This window comes from Lathyrus oleraceus, chromosome 7 (genome assembly GCF_024323335.1).
Source record: "Lathyrus oleraceus cultivar Zhongwan6 chromosome 7, CAAS_Psat_ZW6_1.0, whole genome shotgun sequence".
NCBI lineage: Eukaryota > Viridiplantae > Streptophyta > Magnoliopsida > Fabales > Fabaceae > Lathyrus > Lathyrus oleraceus.
The window spans coordinates 434,011,035-434,031,753 of NC_066585.1; the positions used below are offsets into that span (position 1 = coordinate 434,011,035).

Here is a 20,719-nt window from a genome sequence, read left to right on the forward strand (position 1 = left end):
TTTCACAATCAGTAAAAAATTTACTCAGATAGTAAATAACATGTTCTTTCCGACCAGTTTCGTCATGTTGCCCCAACACGCATCCCATTGACCCTTCAAGGACAGTCAGATACACGATTAATGGCTTTCTTGGGATAGGTGGAATCAGAATATGAGGCTCTTGCAAGTATTGACGGATCTTCTCAAAAGCACTTTGACAATCAGAATTCCATTCAATAGCTTGATCTTTTCGAAGCAATTTGAAGATAGGCTCACACGTGGCCGTCATATGTGAGATAAACCTTGAGATGTAATTCAAACATCCAAGGAAACCTCTAACTTCTCGCTCGATGCGTGGAGCAGGCATTTCTTGTATAGCTCGGACCTTATCGGGGTCCACCTCAATTCCTCGTTGACTAACGATGAAACCAAGCAACTTCCCTGAATGGACACCGAATGTGCGTTTTGTAGGGTTTAATTGTAATCTAAACTTTCTTAGGCGTTCAAACAACTTCTTCAGATGGCTCATATGATCTTCTTCATTCTGAGATTTAGTGATCATGTCGTCAACATAGACCTCTATTTCCTTGTGCATCATATCATGGAAAAGAGTGACCATAGCTCTTTGGTAAGTTGCCCCAGCATTTTTGAGACCGAAAGGCATTACCTTGTAGCAAAACGTGCCCCAAGGGGTAATAAAAGTGGTTTTCTCCATGTCATCTGGAGCCATCTTGATTTGATTGTATCCAGAAAAACCATCCATAAAGGAGAATACTTCAAAACTTGCAGTGTTGTCTACCAGAGTATCAATGTGTGGTAGAGGGAAATCGTCTTTTGGACTAGCTTTGTTCAGATCCCTATAGTCAACGCACATCCTCACCTTTCCATCCTTTTTAGGCATAGGTACAATATTAGCTACCCATTATGGGTACTTTTCCACTGCGAGGAAACCAACGTCAAATTGTCGTTTGACTTCTTCACGAATCTTCAGAGCCATATCTGGTCTTGTTCTTCGGAGTTTCTGTTTTACTGGCGGGCAGTCTGGCTGAAGCGGTAGCTTGTTCTCAATAATGTCGGTGTCCAGGCCCAACATATCCTTGTATGACCATGCGAATACATCCACATATTCTTGTAGAAGCTTGACTAATCTCTCTTTGACGCTTGCTTCAAGTGTGGTCCCGACTTTGACTTCTTTCTTCTCTTCCTCTGTTCCAAGGTTTATTGTTTTCACCGGTTCTTCATGTGGCTGAAGGGCTTTAGACTCGTGCTCGAGCAGCCTTGCCAACTCGTCGGGGATGTAACAATCTTTCTCACCCTCTTCTTCCACTTGGTAAATAGGGGAGTCAAAGTTATGAGAGGGAAGAGAGTCATTGGATTCAACAGGGTTATCATTTATTCTGCATGTTTGAATGATTGATTTTGTTTAGAAAAGTAAAAGTAAAAAATGCACAAATGAAAAGTTTTTTGTTTGAAAAGATTGCAATTTTCTTAAGAAAAAGCAAAATAAATGAATAATAGGAATTTAGCAAAATAATGATTATTTGAAAACGAAAAAGGGCCATACAACATTATCCATTAGCCTTGGGCAGAGCTAACGATTTGAAAAAAACAACAATTATAACTTTGACAAAGGAAAAATTTCGGGGTCTCAATCGCCTTCCAGTTGTTCAAAGTTGTCTCACACCGGTGAACCAAACAGGGCGCATCTTCATCTTCGGTGCTATCTCCAATTGCATTGACCTGATCTCCATGGATGAATCCTGTGCTAAGGAATACTTCCTGGATGCTTCGGGTGTTACCCTTTGCAGGGACTCGGGCTCCTTTCGCAGTGGAAGGCACATATCCCAGATGTAGCGGGAAATTCATGATCATCAAGCTATTGACAAGCTAGAGATCAATTAACAAGAGTCGCCACCGCGCTTTTATTGTTTCCAATAGAAAAGGGAAAAAGTACGAACAAAAACCAAATAGTAAGAAGTTTTCAAATAAAAACTAATAAAAACCAGAGATCACAGGTAAGGGGGTTGGTTACACAGAGGGAAGGTGTTCACACCCAAAGTGTCCTAGGTACTCCTAGGGAGCCCTTTTTGTGTGCATATGTATTTTGTACAAAGTGATGTTTACAAACAAATAGAATGGGGGGATGAGAAAAGAATGCATTAATTATATTTTTGTGTTTGATAAGACCTTCAGTCTTGTGCCTACGTACCAACATAAAAATGAGGGATCAAAACCTCGTAGTTCGTGCTATAAATTTCAAAATGGATGCATTGATTTTAACAAAATTTAAGTTTGAAAGACATAAAGGCCTAAAATGATTTGAATGGGTTAGTTATTTTTGTCTTTTTGAAAGTTTAAGTCAAGTATATTTAAGTTTATTCACAAGTTTGATTTAAGAAAATAGGTTTGAAAATGCAATGGCATAAGGCCAAAGTTTCTATCTTTTTGAAAGTGGTCAAAGTTTAGAACAAAAGTAGTTCATACAAAGAAGGTTTTGAAAATGGAGGGAGAGATTTTGAAATTAAAGAAATAGGGTGAAGATGGAGAGACTACACCATGCGCAAAATTTAAAAGTTTAAAGTTGAAAAGATCTGACCAAATGGGTAGCAATCCAATTGACAACTATGTCAATAGAAACCCAAAATTCCCTTGGACTTTTAGAATCAAGCAACACACAAATGCACAATTATATTAACTTGACAAAGTCAAATCAACCTTGACCAAGGCCCAACAACAAATAGTTAAACTCAATTAAATCAATACAAATGGTCAACACAATTAAAATGGCATTTACTCAATTAAAAATAATAAAATAATGCATTAAATTCAAATATGTTTTGTCCAATTCCTAAAATCTCATCAAAACACCAAAGAAATGGCCATGAGATTTATCATAGGTCAAACAAGGTCAAAGGACCTTGGAGAAAAATTTCCATAATTTTTGGACATTTAAAAGTATTTTTAAATAATTAAAAATGAATGCAAAACAATTAATTCATGAAAAATATTAATAATGATCCAAAAAATAATTTTAATTCAAAATATCAAAGAGTAAAATATTTGGAATATTTTGGTGAAAGTCCCATATTTTTTGGATCAATATTAAATTTAATATGAATTATTGAAGAAAATGCAATAAAAATAAAATTCAGAAAATGCTAAATTACGTGGAGCATCAGATCTCCCTCATTAATTGAGGTGGCAGATCTGATGATCCAAAACACGCGTTCCATGTACACCTGAGTCAACCGCGTGGCAAATGGAGTAGTCACAAGGAACGATCCAGATTAGAACATGAGACTTGGATCAAGTGGTTCAGATACAAGACACATCATCACCGGAGCCAAAGCTCCGGTTGTCTTCTCCGGTGAGCTTCACCGGACTGGTCATCATGAACCATCACCAAAAAAAGAAACAGGGACATGATCTTAAAGAAAAAACATCACTGAGCTCGAATATGACCTCCAATTCCTCCAATTCCAAATATATTAAGAGATATGTGGAATTGAAAAATGTGGCACATGATCTGAGTTGCTTCGATTGAGCCTAAAAGCAACTCAACCTTCTTGCCTACATTGGTAGGACTTCAGACAACCAGAGAATCAATGGAATTGAGCAACAATTTAAGAGAACCGAAGAGTTTAAAATTTCTGCAAATTACCTTCAATGAAGGTCTGAACACGATGGATCTTGATCTGAGTTGTGCTTGGCTTCACTTCAATCACTTGCAGGAGAGGAATGGAAAGGTTTAGAAGCAATGGATTCCTGGAGACTTGAATTCCAAAATAGTGGAGAATCAAGCTCAAATTCAAATGAATTTATCAGGGTTATCCTATGAGAGAAAAGGGTTTTCAATGGAGATTCAAAGCTGGCGCAATGTGTGTGTTATTTCTGAGCAAATGGAGTTGTATTTATAGTCAAATCATGTGATATTTGCACACTCTCTTCCACTTTCTAAAATTGGCAAAATGATGATGGAATGGTGCATGGGCGCGCATAGGCCCATGGAATGATAGATGAAAGTCCAAATTTGAAGTTCAGATGCTTTGAGGATTGATTGGATTGCAAGGGACATGTGCATTGTTGCTTGAAGTTGGATCCATGCCAAATGATATCATCATGTTTAAGCGATGTGCAGCCTATGCAATTCAAGTCCAAAATGAATGAATTTGAGCTCTTTGGAAAGGTGTGATCAAGAGTAACAAGTTTGATGTTAAACACTTTTTCATTTGGAGCTTGGAACTTGGAGAAATTTGAGGTGGAAGTTTCGAAAATTTTGACATATCAAATTTTTTGTAAGTGTCAAGCCATATGTCTCAATATTCCATCTTACTTAACTTTTTATAGGAGCTTAAAATGAGAAAGGTGTCTTCATCAAAGTTGTATCTCTCTCAAAGACCTTCAAAATGGTCACCAGTTTCATGTCATTTGGATTTGAAATGATAGAGTTATGCATTTTTGAAGTTTGAAAAAATCACTTGATCAATGGTATAGGTCAAAAGTGATCTATAATGTAGCTTCATATCAATGCTCAAAAAAGTTTAATTAGCTCCCACTCCAAACATAAAAGTTGAATTAGTCACATTGAATTTGATTTTACAACTTGGAAATCTTTCATCTCATAAAAATTGAGCAAGTTATGGCCTTGGGAAGTTGACTTTCAAATTAGGGTTTAAACAAAATGACCTATAATGTTTCATCATAGAAAATGATTTTCCAAGAAAAAATAGCTTTAGGTCTCAACATGAAAGTTGTTTAAAATGTCATTTAGAGTATGTTTGCTCTTGAAATCATTTTCATATGGTGAAAATTGTAGGAGATAGGGTCTAGGGAGACCCAATTTTGATCAGATGAATTCATCTGGCCAACCACCATCAACCAACTTGCTAACTTCCAATTCTCTTGACTTTATTGGCTCATGGTAGATCATATATGCATAATATGATGAATTTTGAAGTGTCCCTTGAGAAATTTAATCAATTAGTGAGATAGCTTGTTGGAGAAGTTACTCAAGATACCCAATCAAACTAGGGTTTCCAAGGCAAATCACCTTCAAACTCATGAAGAAAACTTGATCAATATAACATGTAGAGATCATTGGGACTCATATATGACGTTCATAACCATTCTTTCATCAATTCATGGTTGTGCTCTTTGTTCATGAGGGTCTTAAACCCTAGATGTGATCAATGAATCAATGAGATCATGCCTTACCTACAAGAGAGTTAGGCAAATACAAAGACATATTTTTGGTATTTTGGTTAGTGAAATGATATAATACAAGTATGATACAATCACAAAGTGCTTGGTGATCTATCCCAAAACAAACCCAATGAAAAAGGGGGTAAGGAGGATGCCACAATATGATCCCAATGCTTATGCTTATGATGAAATTGCATGAGGGATCTTAGGGTCAAAATTGGGGTCTTACACCAGACCAAATCGATCATGCTTCTCACGAATATCAATAAGCTGACCCTAACCTTCATGGTTTCCTCCTTCAATACTAGACTTTGTGATTTTCATAAAAGCGAAAGATGAACAAGCTTTCCCAACCGGGTTCTTCATCTTCACAAAAGTGGCATTGGCTATATCAAGAGCTTGGAAAGAAGTTTACAAAGCATCCTCATCAACCTCGATATATCTGAAGGATGAGATGACTAACCACAAAGTCCTTCTCTCTAGAAATGATGATCAGTTGATTGTCCACCACAAACTTCTTTTTCTGGTGTAAAGTGGAGGTAACTGCCCCTGCGGCATGAGTCCAGGGGCGCCCCAATAAGCAGCTATACGCTGGATTAATATCCATGACTTGGAAATTAATTGGGAATACATGAGGGCCAATCAATATGGGCAGTTCCACCTCTCCAATCACGGTTCTCCTGGAACCGTCAAAAGCTTTCACTACCAAGGCACTAGGTTTCATAGTTGGTCCTTGATAAGATAACTTGGCGAGTGTTCTCTTTAGCATAACATTCAGAGAAGAACCGGTATCAACCAAGACACTTGCCAAAGCGTCATCTTTGCACTTCACGGAGATATGGAGAGCACGATTGTGATTTTGTCCATCTTCAGGTAATTCCTCTCCACTGAAGCTTAAAGTATTGCAAGTTGTGATGTTTTCAACCACCGCATCAAACTGGTCTACTGTTATGCTTTGTGTTACATGAGCTTGGGCAAGCACCCTTAATAAAGCCTCCCTATGGGATTGGGAGTTCAATAGCAGAGACAAAATAGAAATTTTAGATGGTGTCTGATGCAGCTGGTCCACAACCTTGTAATCACTTCTCTTGATCAACTTCAGGAATTCAACAACATCTTCAGATTGGACCACTTCAGGTTCTTTAGTGGGAGCTGCAACTGTAGGTTCCTTGGTCGGCCCTTGAGGAGTCACATTGAATTCATGCATATAGATTCGACCATTACAGGTCATTCTGCTCATTCCGACAATATTGGTGACGTCCTCACTCACAACTTCTGTCGCTTCAACGTCTGCACTTCCTTCAACAACCTTGTCCATAGCGGTAGCCTTGGTGCTCTCATATGGAAAAGGCGTGGGCATACATATCTCAACAGGCGACTGATGACTATTCATAGGAACCATTCCACTACTGTAGTATGGGATTTCGACTTGTTCAGGAAAATTGAAGCAAGGTTCAATTACCAACACATCTTCATTCTTTGTAACGCTAGAGATATGAAGCACTCCTTTATTCATCAAGTCTTGAATATTATCCCATACCAACTGACATCCTTTTGGGTGTGCGACATACTCTTCACAGTTATTATGACGAACATCAATTAGGCCAGCTTCCACCAATCGGGCGTGGAATACTGCCAAAGGAGTCTTAACATTGTCCACCTTTTCAACCATAACACCAACAGAGGCATATTCAATGGCATTCACCGTAGGGTCTCCATAGGGAGGAAGCGGATTGTTTTTCACATTCGGTCCCATATCCTTAAAAGACAGGATCTTGCTGTCAATCAGCTTACGAACCCTATGCTTCAAAGCATAGCAACCCTCTAGGTCGTGCCCGGGGGCACCTTCATGAAAAGGACAGTGTGCATTAGGGTTGTACCATGGAGGTAGATGATTAGGTGGAGGTCCCATAGGTCTGGGAACCACCAACCCCTTTTGTAACAGGGAGGGATAAAGCTCAGTGTATGACATTGGGATTGGATTGAAGGTCATCCTATCCCCTTGCCTCCTATTATGGTTCTGAGAATTTTGGCTTAGAGCTTGAGCTCTCGGTTGTTGATAGACAGGAGATGCTGGTGCTTGTTGATAAGATGGAGGAACCGCAACACGTTGTTGAACTGGAGTTGGTCGATAAATTGGAAGCCCTGGATAAGCCTGGGTAGGTTGTTAATTGAATACGGGCGTCAAAGCAACTACATACGGTTGCGAGGCGTACTGGATGAGATACATGGGTTGCTGATAGAGGAAGGGTTGTTAAACATATTGATGTGGTGAATATTGTTGTTGTCTCCTTCTTGGAGGGTATCTTCCATGGCCAATAGTCACAACATTTATTTCCCCTTCCTTCTTTCTGGGAAACCCTCTAGAGAACTTATTTGGATTAGTATTTGAAGTTCCAACTACAGCCGCAAGTTTTCCATTTCTCAAACCATATTCGACACGAGCCCCTATAGCAACAAGCTCGGAGAATCCCAAGGAGGCACTTCCAACCATCTTCTCATAGAATTGGGGTTGGACAGTGTCGATGGATAATTCAGCCAATTCCTTCTCGGCCAGAGGTAGTTCAACTTGAGAAGCCAGTTCCCTCCATCTTTGAGCATATTCCTTGAAGGACTCTTTGTCATTGTGGAACATGCTTTGCAACTGTCTTCGGTTAGGTGTCATGTCCATGTTGTATTTGTAGTGTTTTATGAAAGCGTCTGACAGGTCTTGGAAACATCTGATCCTATTCTGATCCAGACTTAAATACCACTTGGAAGGATCCCCACTCAAGCTATCTTGAAAACAGTGGATCATCAGCTTGTCGTCTTCCACGTGTGCAACCATTTTTAGGTAATACATGATGAGATGGCTCTTTGGACAACTATGCCTCTTGTATTTGTCAAAGTCTGGAGTTTTGAATTTGGCCGGAATCACCAACTCAGATACAAGGCACATTTCTTTGGCGGAAGATCCAAAGACGTGGTCTCCTTCTAAATATCGGAACTTCTTCTCAAGGAGTTGCATGTTCTCCTTTACTTCTCTGAAATCTTCAAATCTTACTTCGTCGCCAACAACGGTTGAGTCGACAGTCTGATACATGTGATGTTGATCTTCAAAGTGCGGAATGTGCCTAGCATATGCAGCTGGTGGAGCAACGATATGGATGACTGGGTGTGCATCAGTGTAAACCGGTAATGGCACAACTTGTTGGACAAATTTCCCCATGTCGTGCACTACTTCCGGTCGAGGGACGAAGTCGTAAGGTAGCCTATATGGCGGAAAGGTTGAAGGTAACGTCCTTTGGAGCTGGACTTAAATTGATGGGCCCGTGGTCTCTGAAATCACGGTCGCTTGCAGAACCTCAAATCTAAAAGTCAAAGCTTATAGCATTTCCCTCATCTGGGACATGCCCTCTTGATCTCGTCTAATTCAGGTCTAACTCGGGCGCTCTCTTGCTCTTGTTCAGCCATCCTTTGTCTTGCTCAGGCGCGAGTATTGTACGGGTGTTAAAGATTCAACGTGAAACTAAAGGAAGAAAGGACGGAGTGAGACTTTATTTTGAAAATGTATGAATGCATGTATGGATGCATCTTGTTTGCAAAACTCTTAGTTAGTTTCAGTCATTCATTTCAGAAATGCCGCAACATTTGTTCGCAAATATTTAAAGCAATAAAGCAATAAAACACAATAAAATGAATCCCAAAAGCAATTTTTTCATTAATTTAGAACAAAATTCAAATACAAACAAAGTGCTTATGGCTTATGGGATTTCCAAACCGTAGCAAGGTCGGTAGTAAGCCCTTCCAACATCGCCTTACAAAATTTAATGAAATTAAAAACTTGATGCAAAGTGTTCTCTGGACACATGCACCAATCAGCTTCTTGCAGTTTCTCAGGTAGCTCTTGCATGACGGAATTTGAAAATCTGGACAACCTCAGAAATTTGCCCTTCCACTCAGTGTAAAGCCCTTGGAGGTCTTGAGTGATGCACAAGTCTTCAGCCTTGGTCACCTCTATGTCCCTATAGAGGTTTCTCCAATATCTGCACTCACCCAGCAACATCAGACAGGCAGCATCCTGATCCACACCTTCAAGTGCCTGGATTCTAGCATTGGCTTGTTCCAACTGATAGTTCAGCCGTGTGCAAACTCTTTCCGACTCTTCAGTCCTCAACTTCTCACGTTCCAAAGCATCCTTGTATTTCTGAATGGTGTTCTCAAGTTCGCGAGTACGAATCTCAGAAATCAGTCGTGCTTCCCTTTTCATTTTAAGGGTCAATTCCAGAGTCTTGTTGAGTTTTTGAATCTTGAGTAAAGCTCTATCCAACTCCTCCTCCTTTGTCTTGAATAAAGATTTAGTATTGTAAAGCGCTTGTCCGAACTTTTCTCTCCTTGCTTTAGACTCCCTAGCCCTTTTGTTGGAAATTTCGAGCTCTTTGTCCTTCTTCTGTTGACAGTCTTTCAAATTCCCATTCTCTACCGAGACTAGACCGAGCTTAATTCTCAAGTCAACATTCTCCAACTCCAGATCCTTAATATGGGCATTAAGCTTCTCCACATCTTCAGGTAATATGGGTTCTGGCTCAAGAACCGTCAGATAGATAGAAGGATCAAATGGAAAAGGGAGTTTAACCATTTGAACCCTCTCTCTCTAAGTATAAGGCTCTCGAGCGATGACATTTCTCTTACCCAACTTCTTACCCTTTCTGATAACTGCTTGCCAAGACCTCTTGATCTTCTTCACCCTAGGATGATCCGCTTCAGCGCTGTGTAAGATGAAAGGCTCTAAAGCTTCAGCTTTTTGAGGGCCATTCATAGGGTAACCATGTTGCATCAAAGATAACACAGGGTTGTAGTTCATACAACCCTTGGTTCCTATTAAAGGTACATTGGGGAAGTCTCCAATGCTGACAATAGCATCCTCAAATTCCCAATCCCTGATATACCACTTAACATGATTGGAGGTGAGAGAAGTTAACTTCTGAGAGGGCTTGAGTTCCTTTGAGACAAAAGGTCCTTCTTCGGGCATATGAGATATAAACCAAACATGCAACAACTACGCATAACATAAAATGGTTCCTCCCTTCTTCTCATGCCGATCATGGAGAGCATAGTGAAGGTCCGCTAGGAGGAATGATACAGGGTTACCAGAGGGGAAGATTCCCGCCGCCAGGTGGTCCACAAAATGGTCAATATTTGGGAAGAGAACTATCCCATATACCAACACGGCTAACACAGCATAGAAAGCTTCCCAATTCCCCTCCTTTTCGATCTTCTTAGCTTGATATTCCAAGAACTTCCTAGAAAAACCATTGAAAGCTCCCTTCACATCCCAATTGTCCACGACTTCAGAATCCTTCAGACCCAAAGCTAAAGCTATCCTCTTGGGAGGAAAACCTTCATCAAACTTCGGAAATGGATTATGATCCTTCAAATTCTGGCCTATGATCCTCTCAAACTCCTCCAAGGTAGCAGCCAATTGGAAGACAGAAAACGTGAAACAACGTAGAGGTGGATCATAGAATTGAGAAATAGTCACTATGGTCATCATGTCCATCTTCTCATTTAGGATGTCCAAAATTCTTTCATAGTCTTGCACAAAGCTATTGAGTTTGATTGGTGTTACTTTGGCACTCAACTTCTGCAGGCTGGCAAGGTTCACGTTCTTGTATTTGAACTAAAAAGTGCTTCTTCTCTCATGATTCATTTTGTTAACAAGTCTTGGATTCCTGAAACAATGCGAAACAAACTAAGAGTTTTTCTTTTTATGCATATGCAATGAATGGATGGATGCAATGTTTTTTGGTACAGGTTCAAAGGTCCGAGGTATGGATAAATATGATTGCTTTCCCAAAACGGGGTTCTCGCTGGGTATGATCTAGGGTTTTGTTACAAAGGATCCCCAGAGTCATTTATTCATAAGAATGTTTGACGCTTACGGAAAATGCTTTCCGGTCATCAACTCCATCAAGGGAATCTATTTTTGGTGAGGTTCTCGTACCGACTCTTACGAAGTATTCACCTCGGGAGTCCGTACTATGCAACCATCGACTTTGGTTCTAGACAGGGTACTCAGAGTCATGGATTCAAAAGAATGTTTAACGCTTACGGAAAATACTTCCCGATCGTCAACTCCATCTAGAGTATCTATTCTGACCGAGGTTCTCGTATCGGTTCTTACAAAGCATTCACTTCGGGAATCCATACTACCCAACCATCATTCCTAGTTGGCCAAAGGTTCAATGTTCTAAAAGGTTCTTAGAGTCATGGACCCCTTAGAAATATTGAAGCTTACGAAGTATTCACCTTGGGAGACAATATTTGCAAAAGGATATACTCTAAGTGAGGTTCTCATACCGACTCTTACGAAGTATTCAGCTTGGGAGTCTGTACTACTCAACCATCATCCTATCTTATGTTTTTCACTCTAGACTCGGGTGTAGAGTCTTTCCCACATGGTTTGCAATCAGAATACCCAAATACCAACATCACAATGGAACGAATATACAACAAATATATTACTATAAGAATGAAGATAATAAAAGCAATAAAGAAAAGCCACACAATTAAACAAACAAAGGCACACAAATGTCCTAACTAGGCTTGACTCACTTAGGGAACGGCTTCCCCAGTAGAGTCGTCATCTGTCGTACCTCGGAAAATGAGAACACGACCTAGCAAAGCGCAATTGCACGCTTGCAATGATGGACTGAACAGAGTCGCCACCGAACTTTATTTATTCCTAAAAGGAAAGGGAAAATATCGATAAAACCCAAGAAAGGACGACAATAATTATGGTCGTCGCAACCAAATCAGGGTTCAGGATTCGATTACATAAGGGGAAGGTATTAGCACCTCTCACGTCTGTTGTACTCAATGGGAACCGTTAGGTTAGTTGTGCATGTTAGTGTTAGTTTGAAATGTTAGGCTTTTCAAGTTATTAGGTGGGAAAGAAAGAATAGAAGATAGGAGAATGATTTTGTGTTTTCAACGAAGGACTAAACCTAAGTTTTTTATTAGTGGGTCTGACAAGATTTACAAATCCTGCTCCTACGTATCTCAATAGAGAACTCAAGGCTTACGTAGTTTTGGGTAGAAAAATGTTTCTTTGTTGGTCGATTTTAGCAAAAGCTACTTTGTGTCAATCGATGAAAAGATTGTTGGACTATCCAAAACAAGTGGAGAAGGGGACGTTCGCATCACGGACGAATGGATTTACAAATCAACATTCGCGAGAAACATCGCAAACTTACTCACACGTTCAAGTGGAAAAAACATTGCTTTGTATTGTTTTGACACAAAGTACCTTTCGTTTGAGAAAAGGGTTTGAAGGGTCAATCGCATGGCGGCGAGAAAAGGTTTGATTGGTTTGATGTGTTTTGAGTAATGGCGAGAACTTGGATAGGCGAGATATCCATCTCAAATCCTAGTCTCAGGAGTGCGTGGTATCCACCACGATCCATTTCCATCTTATTTGCAAAAGTATTTAATAAGAATTAAGTGTTTTTGAATTTGATTGAGAAAGGGTTTGGAGAAACCGCATTGACAAATTTGGATGATGGCGAAGATTTTAACCTTCATATCTCCGGCTATAATGACCTTAAATAGGGGCATCTATAAGACCCTAATTTTGACCCTAACATCCCTCATGGCATCATATCATTGCCCAAGTGCATTGCCTCAAGGACCATAGCATGATTGGCTCCTTAACCTTAGGGTTGGGACTTGTTTGAATGAGTTGAGACCACCAAGCATGCTTGTATTGTATATTATTGCTTTTCTTATTTTATTACTAACCAAAAGCACAAAAATATGTCACTAACTCTTTTTGTTTTGAAGCTCAAGTGATCATGTGCTCCACAATGCTCCTAGGAGGCTCCTAAGCCCAATGCAATGGCTAGATGGAGATGAGAAAAAGCATGAAAATGGTCCACAAATCTCCTAATCATCATACATGTCTCCCAAGTATCTCAATTTTCCAATTTTATCAAGATAACCCAAAGGGCTTGAGGATTGTTTCCCAAGGAAACCCTAATTCAACTGTGCTTTGATTATGCCTTGCTCATGAAGCAACCTCAAACTATGATCAAATTTAATAAAGGGAAGTTCTTTCATTCATTATTTTATGCATATATGAGCCTATTTGAGGATCCTCAATCATTCATTCATCAAGATTGGAAGTTTGTTCTTGAGAAGTTGACCAGTCAAGTCATCTGACTAAACTAAGGTCCATTGAGATATAACTTGTGATGTGTTTGTCAAAGGAATATGATCCCAAAATAAAATCTGTTCGTAAGAACCATATTAACAACTTTCATGTTCATCCAAAATCCATTTGAAACTTGGAAGGTCACCATTCATTTCAAAACATTATAAGTCATTTTGACTGAAACCCTAATTTTGGGTCAACTTCCCAAGGATCTAACTTCCTTAATTTTTATGATTTTGAGGTGAGACAAAATGAATTGGAAATCTTAATATGTCTACTTCAAATGTTATGTTGGACAAAATTTCATAATCCTAAAATAAATACATGAGATAATACAAAATATTATAGGTCACTTTGGACCTAAGTCATTGAATTTGAAAAGGTTCCCAACTTCAAGTGACCATAACCTTTTCATAGAAAATCCAAATGATGCAAACTTTGAGCCTAAATTGATAACCTTGAAAAGATATACAACTTTGATGTTGTAGGTTTTTCCATTTGAAGCTTGCATCATGAAAACAGAGGGGCTTGAATAGGCTTGCTTTTTGTGAAAATTTTCAAAGGAGATTTAAACATGTTTTGTACCCAAACTTTCACAACCAGTTTTCATTAATTTCCAAATACCAAATGAATTTTTGCCCAACATGACTCCTTATTTCAAGGGATTTCCAACCATTACTCACCTTACTTATTTTGACTATCCATTGATGAGTTTCGAAGAGCTCTTTCTTTATGTTCATTTTTGCATTTCATGTTGAAACTTCATGTGCAAGCTATTTCCATCTCAATTGCATGTCCATTTCCATTTTAATTGATCTCAACATGGATTAGCACCCATCATTGGGTCTCACATGCGCCTCTACAGGACCATGCACCAAAGTTCAAATTTTCCATGCACACGAGGGAACCATGATCTCAACCCTCTTCAGCTATAAATAAGAGCTCAATCTCATTCATTTAGCAACCTGGTGGAGATCTGAAATGCTGCAGAACTAAAATCCCAACCATTACCAAAGGAATTTTTAGATTTTTCTCTCTTTTTCAAGCTTGAAATTCAACATCATTAGTTGATTTTCAAAGCTCAATTCCTTAGCCTATCATCTCCGTTACATCTCTAACGCAAAAGCATATCAAGATCTTGAAGAATTTGTGGCCTTAGAAGCTCCATTTCAGAGGTAGAGCTTCAAACTTTTTGGATCTAGATCTTGCTATTCAATGTAGTTTTCTTTGGTTTGTGTGGTTTTCTGAAGTCCTCACACTTGAGGCAGGCCAGTGGTGGTCTCAATTTTTCATTTCGTGCATTTCCAGTTGACACACCATGATTTTCCATCTCATGTTTCTCTCAAAATAGGAAGAGTGAGGAAGATCCATGGACACGGTGGTGATGTACATCATCTGAGCTTCATTTTGATGTCCTTGTTTTTCATTTTCATTGCAAATATTTTCTCTGCAAGTGGTGGCCGGAATCTGGTATCTCATCGGAGAAGATGGTGGTTTCCACCACCATCACCACGTGTGCACTTTCCAGCCCTTGGATTGCTTGGCCACGTTATAATCTCATGCGTTGGTTGCGTTTACTTATTTTAAATCATCATGCCGCGCGTTTGACTTAGGTTCGTCATGCGTCCTCACCTCTGAGCCTTTGATCTATGCCACGTCAATTAATGAGTTTGATGTAGTGGCTGCGTTTTTTTTCTATTATTTCTATTTTATTTTAATTTCAGTTAAATCCTTTTATTTTCAAAAATTTATAAAAAAAATTATTTGAAGTCACAAAAATATGAGACCAATGCCAAAAAAATTCTTGAAAAATCTAGTTTCATATTTTGAGTTTTAATTATTTTTGTGACTTGATTTAATATTTTTTGTGAATTATTTGGTTTTTAATAGTTTTAATTCATTTTAAAATACTTTCTGGTATTTGAAAAATCCAAAAATATTTTCCTAACACCTATGGATCATGATAAGTCAATGGAAAATAGTCTCATCAATTTCTTATTTGATTTGAGATTTATTTGAGATTTTAATTCATATTGTGTTATTTTTTTAATGTTTCTAATTTTTTTTAAATAGTTTCTGATTTCCAAAATTGTTGAGAAAATTAATCAAAGTTCATTTGACCATGTTAGACCTATGAGAATTTAATTGGGCTTGTTGAAATTGATTTGAATTAAATTTGAGGTTTGACCATATTTTAATTATTTTATTTTGCATTTTATATTAATTCAAAAAATACCAAAAAATTATGGTTGACTTGTGATCTTCATTTCTTTTCTGTTTAGCATTGATTGATGATGACTTGGTTCACATTTGATCAATTGAGTTTGATACTTGAATTCTCTTTCCCTCCATTTCATCTTCATCCCATTCTTTTCATCATTTGGCCAATGAGTTAATGTCTTATGGTTGGTCTTAACAAATGAGAGGTTTAACCTTCATTGATCCAAACCAAACTCAACTTGATCCAAGATCAAGTGAGTTGTTTTGTGTCCAAGATATGTTGCTTCTTGGTCAAACAAAAAACCTAAAGTCCATACAAGGCCCTTCCCCTTTTGTTTTGGCATGGCAAGCTTGTGGAGCTTGGCTTACTAGTCATGATCTCTAACTTGTGTTTATTTGCCTATAGTTTTATTGACCGACCTCAGATAGGTGTGACTACTGCATTAGTCCACTTACGATTGCTTAATATAGCGCTACATTGTCTTATGACAAACTAACATAACCATACTAATTACTAACTTTAATTTGAGCATTTAATTTCTTGCTCTTTACTTTTAATGCTATTTATTTCTTGCTCATTTATTCATATTACTTTTTGTTTTGCTCACTTGAGCACATATTTTATGTTTATGTCATTTTTCTTTTTCTCATTTGAGCTCATTATTGTATATAAATATTTGTTGTCTTGTGTTCGTTTTGTGTTTGTTTTGTGTGAACCAAAATGCAAAAAGGAGAAAGGACTTAGAATTAGGACATACCTAAGCATAAAGGAGTTCAAGAGCAACTAGGCCTCATGCCTTTAGAATGCTAAATGTGTTGAATTGCAACTAGGCCTCATGCCTTTAGAATGCTAAATTTCAAAGTTGACTTTTAAAGGACTTCTCATCTAAACTCCTTCTTTGTCCATTCCTCTTATTTTGTTGTGAACTTTTTGATGTTTGCTCTTGTGTGGTAGGGATTCCATCTTGAGATAGTAAAAAAGAGGACCATTGTCATGAGTAGCCAAGTTAAGAGAGACAAGTCAAATGGAGATCCTAGGAGCTTGAATCCAAATTGTTTGTTTGCTTGATTATGTGCTAAGTCCAAAGGAAAGGAGCATCTTGAATCATCTCTATGATTTCAAGAAAAGGAACTCCAAGGGTTTATCTTCTCTCCCTTATCTTTGTTTGCTTTAGGACTAGCCCTTCTCTTCTTCTCTCCACTCTAACCCAACCAAAATCTTCTCTTGCGGACTTTGACTTTGTTTCAAACTAGAAACATAGGCCTTATGCCTTTGACTTTTCAAAATCTTTTAATAAATACTCATTGTGAATAAATCTTAAATCCTACTTTGACTTTATTTTTGTGAATACATCTAACTTGTAAATATAACTCACTTCAAGTTGTTTTGTGGTTCCAATGGCCACCTTTTTTAAAAAAATTCAAAAACATTAGTCATAGGTTTGAGTTATCATAGTGGTTGATGTAAATCTCACCTCATCCTTAGTGATTGGATTATAAGTCTTCCATACTTATTATAGGGTTAACCCCTCACTAGTATGTTGAAGCCTTCCTCACATGGTGGATTGTTGGTTTAGGTTGAGTTTTCTCCCTTTGATAACAAAAGACCTTAAGGATTTTGATCAAATCAATTCACCATTTTTTGTGATTTTTACCCCGAACTACGAGGTTTTGATCCTCCTTTGTGATGCTACGTAAGCAATGGGTTCATCCATTCAAACAAAAAAATTTGTAAATATAATCTATTCTCTTCTCATCCCCTCAATCTTTTATACAAATCTTCTCACAAATACCAACCTACAACACATGTTTGCAAAAATGGTTCCCTTAGAGTACTAAGGATGTTTTGGGTGCGTAAAACCTTCCCATTTCATAACAAACCCCCTTCCCTAGATCTATGACATTTTTATTAGTTTTTGATTCGAAAAACTTCTTACTTGGCTTTTATTCGCTTTTTAGCCTTTCCTTTGGACAAATAAAAGTGCGGTGGCGACTCGAATTGTATGTTGACTTTTGGTTTAGTCAATAAACCTAAAGGTAACAAAAACCCCGCTACAACTACATATCTGTAATAGTTCTTCAGAGGAAGATCAACAAGGGAACTCATTGGATTTAGCACAATCCTCATGCTGGGCTGAATGTATTTCCATAAAACTCGAAGAATTCCAGACAACTTCTGGCTGGTTGGACTTAAAGGATCCAGAAACGCATCAATATGAATGCTAGAATTTTCATTGTTCAGAATAATGGCACTATGTTGAGCACTCAAAACCTCAAAATGAGCACTTTCAGAACTCCTCTCTCTCATAGACATTGAAGATGATACAGACATGACAATATCACTAGTGAATTTGCTTGTCAGCATGTCAGGGTCAACATCTTCCCATTTCACCTCTTTAATAATTTCCACAATATGCTTCGTCCTCTTTTTAAGCTCTATCGATTCAAGAAGATGCAGACCAGCACTCAAAAATGTGCCCTCGTCAATAGGACAAGTAACCCTTCCATTAGTAAAGATAACATTGACACCAGATTCAGACCCAAGGGATCTAGACAAAAACTTATCTACCTTACTCAAATGGCTTCTCACTTCATCAGCGGAAAATTCTGAGAGGGAAGATCTAAAGCCTTAAGATGGTAACTCGTTAGACTCGGCAAGCTTGTAGATCTCATCAATAAATGCTTGGGTCCCATTAACACACAAAGATATGTAAGGATGTATTTCTGCTGATAAATTGAGGACAACTGATCCAAAAAGTTTAATGCATTCTTTTTATGGCTATATGAGGATGTAGTAATTTCAAAAACCTTCACAAAAAGGAGGCTAAATAAATTTGTAGTATGATTGCCACTAAACAGAATACCTACACGAGCATCTTTGGACCATTCTATCAGATAATTGAAGCCTTGGTGAAGTAACTTAATCCCACTCGCTAAAGTGATGTCAACGGTAAAAAGATGTGTCACGGGCTTCAAATCATCCATTATTCCAAGAGAATGCAAATAGTTAATCCCGTTTAGTATAGATGCGTCTCCAAAAGTAAACATCTCAAGAGATATGAACCTTGGTTTGTTATCAGAAATAATTTGAGGATTATAGCGTTGAATACTAGCTTCTGATAGGAGCTTTTCCAATACATCAATGTGAGATTTTATTTGTCAAAAATATACTTGTTCCTGTAATCTCTGAGTCTCATCATTCAAGGCATTTAGTAGAGCTTCCTCAGTGGGATCAATAAAAAGTCCATTCATCAATAGAGAACATTGAATCTTAGATAAACCAAGCTTAAATACAGTCTTGGAGCTTTCTTGTGACAATTCCTTCAACTCTGGCCCCTTCTTCAACTTTAGTACTATCTATTGAGGAGGGGATTTTACCTTTAGTAATATTGTTTCCACAAACGTTGATTCAACATGGTGCAGTTCAAGGTGAGCATCATCTGCATCATCATCTGATTCAATGCGTAATTTGTTAACATTGCTCAAAAACTAGAAATCATTTCAATACCATAGTTCCCCTTGATATAGCTGAAGAGACGTAAAATCATATTAGACATGTCATCCTCAAACTTATCTCCATCCTCTTTGGTAGAATGATTCTCTAAATATGTGATGTACTTTGAAAAAAATAGTAGAACACCAAATCTCACAGGAAAATTATTCTTATACATTGATATGATCATATCAATAGACTCAAGACCACAAGTGGTTGCTGGATCAAGAACAAAAACAGCATGAAAGAGATTTTTACGGATTTGACGTAGCCTCCCAGGGAAGACTAACACTAAGATCTCATTTAGATTGTTCCTCCACCATTTGTACTTGCCATCTTCTTCCAAGTTGTTTAGATAATGAACATGAGTAGAACGAAAATCAACACGAAACATATCCAACTCATCCGCAAATGCTGCCCACATGCACACGGTAGTCATTTCTTATAAGGTTGCGAGTGGATATCCTGCTTTGGAGAAGTAAGCTGAGAGATCTACATGTTGGTCATCATACATGCTGATAAAAGGAATTTCCAAAGGTTCCTGAGTCGGCAGTTTATTCCCCGGATCTTTCTGTAGACATGCAGAGATAACTGAGCAAAATTCTGGAGAAAATTGTCCAGATGGAGCACTAGGAGGAGGCTTGTCGACAATAGTTTCAATAAGCTCAAATATACTTTCCCATCTTTCACTTTGATCTGGTGGCATTTATGGAAACCTCCCCATAGCACACTCGAGCAATATTAGTCCTAAACTCCATATATCACTTTTGTAGTTGTAGCCACCCTGGCCTCCATTGATTCTCTCTGGAGACATATAGTTGTACGTGCTAATGAAAGTATTTGCTTGACCAGATGCACTTTCCATAATTTCACTAACACCAAAATTAGTAATCTTCTTAATTATTGCAGCTGGATTTGAGTTTAATCCTTTAACTAATGCCACAATCAGTTGCTTCGACATGGATAGCTTTTTATCTTTCTCTAAATCCACTAGGATAATATCGATTCTATAACCCTCTCCGCCCAAAGCATGAAGCTTGTCCAAGGTAGGAATACTATTAAAAAGTTCTTTGAGTTTCAGCTTCCAAACCTTCATGTAAGATACTTTAAGATCATGCATGTAAATGAATGAATGACGTAGTTGAAATATGAATGAGTGTGTATAATTTTTAGAATATGAATGGAAAATTTTCCAATGCGAATGAAGAAATATGAAAATTCAAATATTGAATGTGAAAAACGAAAAAAATATGAAATAGCAAATATGAATATGGAAGACGAAATATGTAAGGAATTTTCGAATCTTAAATAAATGGAAAAATGAATGTGAATGGAGAAATAAGGATGAAATTTTCTAATCTTGAATAAATGGAAAAATGAATATGAATGGAGAAATATGGATGGAATTTTTTAATCTTGAATAAATGGAAAAATGAGTATGAATGGAGAAATATGGATGGAATTTTCGAATCTTGAATAAATGAAAAATGAATATGAATTATTGAATGAATATAATGTTTGTATTTGACATAGGAATTCATTACATGTGAGCTATGATCAGGAACAAGACAAAGGAATGTGAATGACCACATAATTGACAAACTTGAACAAAGGGGTGAATGGTGTCTTATGAG

At 37.9% G+C, this 20,719-nt stretch overlaps 1 protein-coding gene and 1 pseudogene across 1 annotated transcript; both read right to left on the minus strand.

The window, feature by feature from the left end:
- Positions 1-901: 901 nt before the first annotated feature.
- LOC127104210 (uncharacterized) lies at positions 902-8,389 on the minus strand. Its single transcript, XM_051041409.1, has 3 exons — positions 7,442-8,389; positions 6,009-7,336; positions 902-1,376 (listed from the first exon to the last, which is right to left on the minus strand). Exons 1-3 carry the CDS (start codon positions 8,387-8,389, stop codon positions 902-904), a joined length of 2,751 nt encoding a protein of 916 aa, XP_050897366.1.
- Positions 8,390-9,814: 1,425 nt separating this feature from the next.
- Positions 9,815-19,524, minus strand: LOC127104211 (UDP-glucose:glycoprotein glucosyltransferase-like; annotated as a pseudogene).
- Between the last annotated feature and the right edge of the window lie 1,195 nt (positions 19,525-20,719).

Coding starts and splice junctions, on each gene's coding strand:
- LOC127104210 (XM_051041409.1), bottom strand. CDS start 8,389: ATGGGGAAATTTGTCCAACAAGTTGTGCCATTACCGGTTTACACTGAT. Junction 7,337..7,441: donor AATATTCACCACATCAATAT/GTTTAACAACCC, acceptor CAACCTACCCAG/GCTTATCCAGGGCTTCCAAT. Junction 1,377..6,008: donor GCTCTCCATATCTCCGTGAA/GTGCAAAGATGA, acceptor TCAAACATGCAG/AATAAATGATAACCCTGTTG.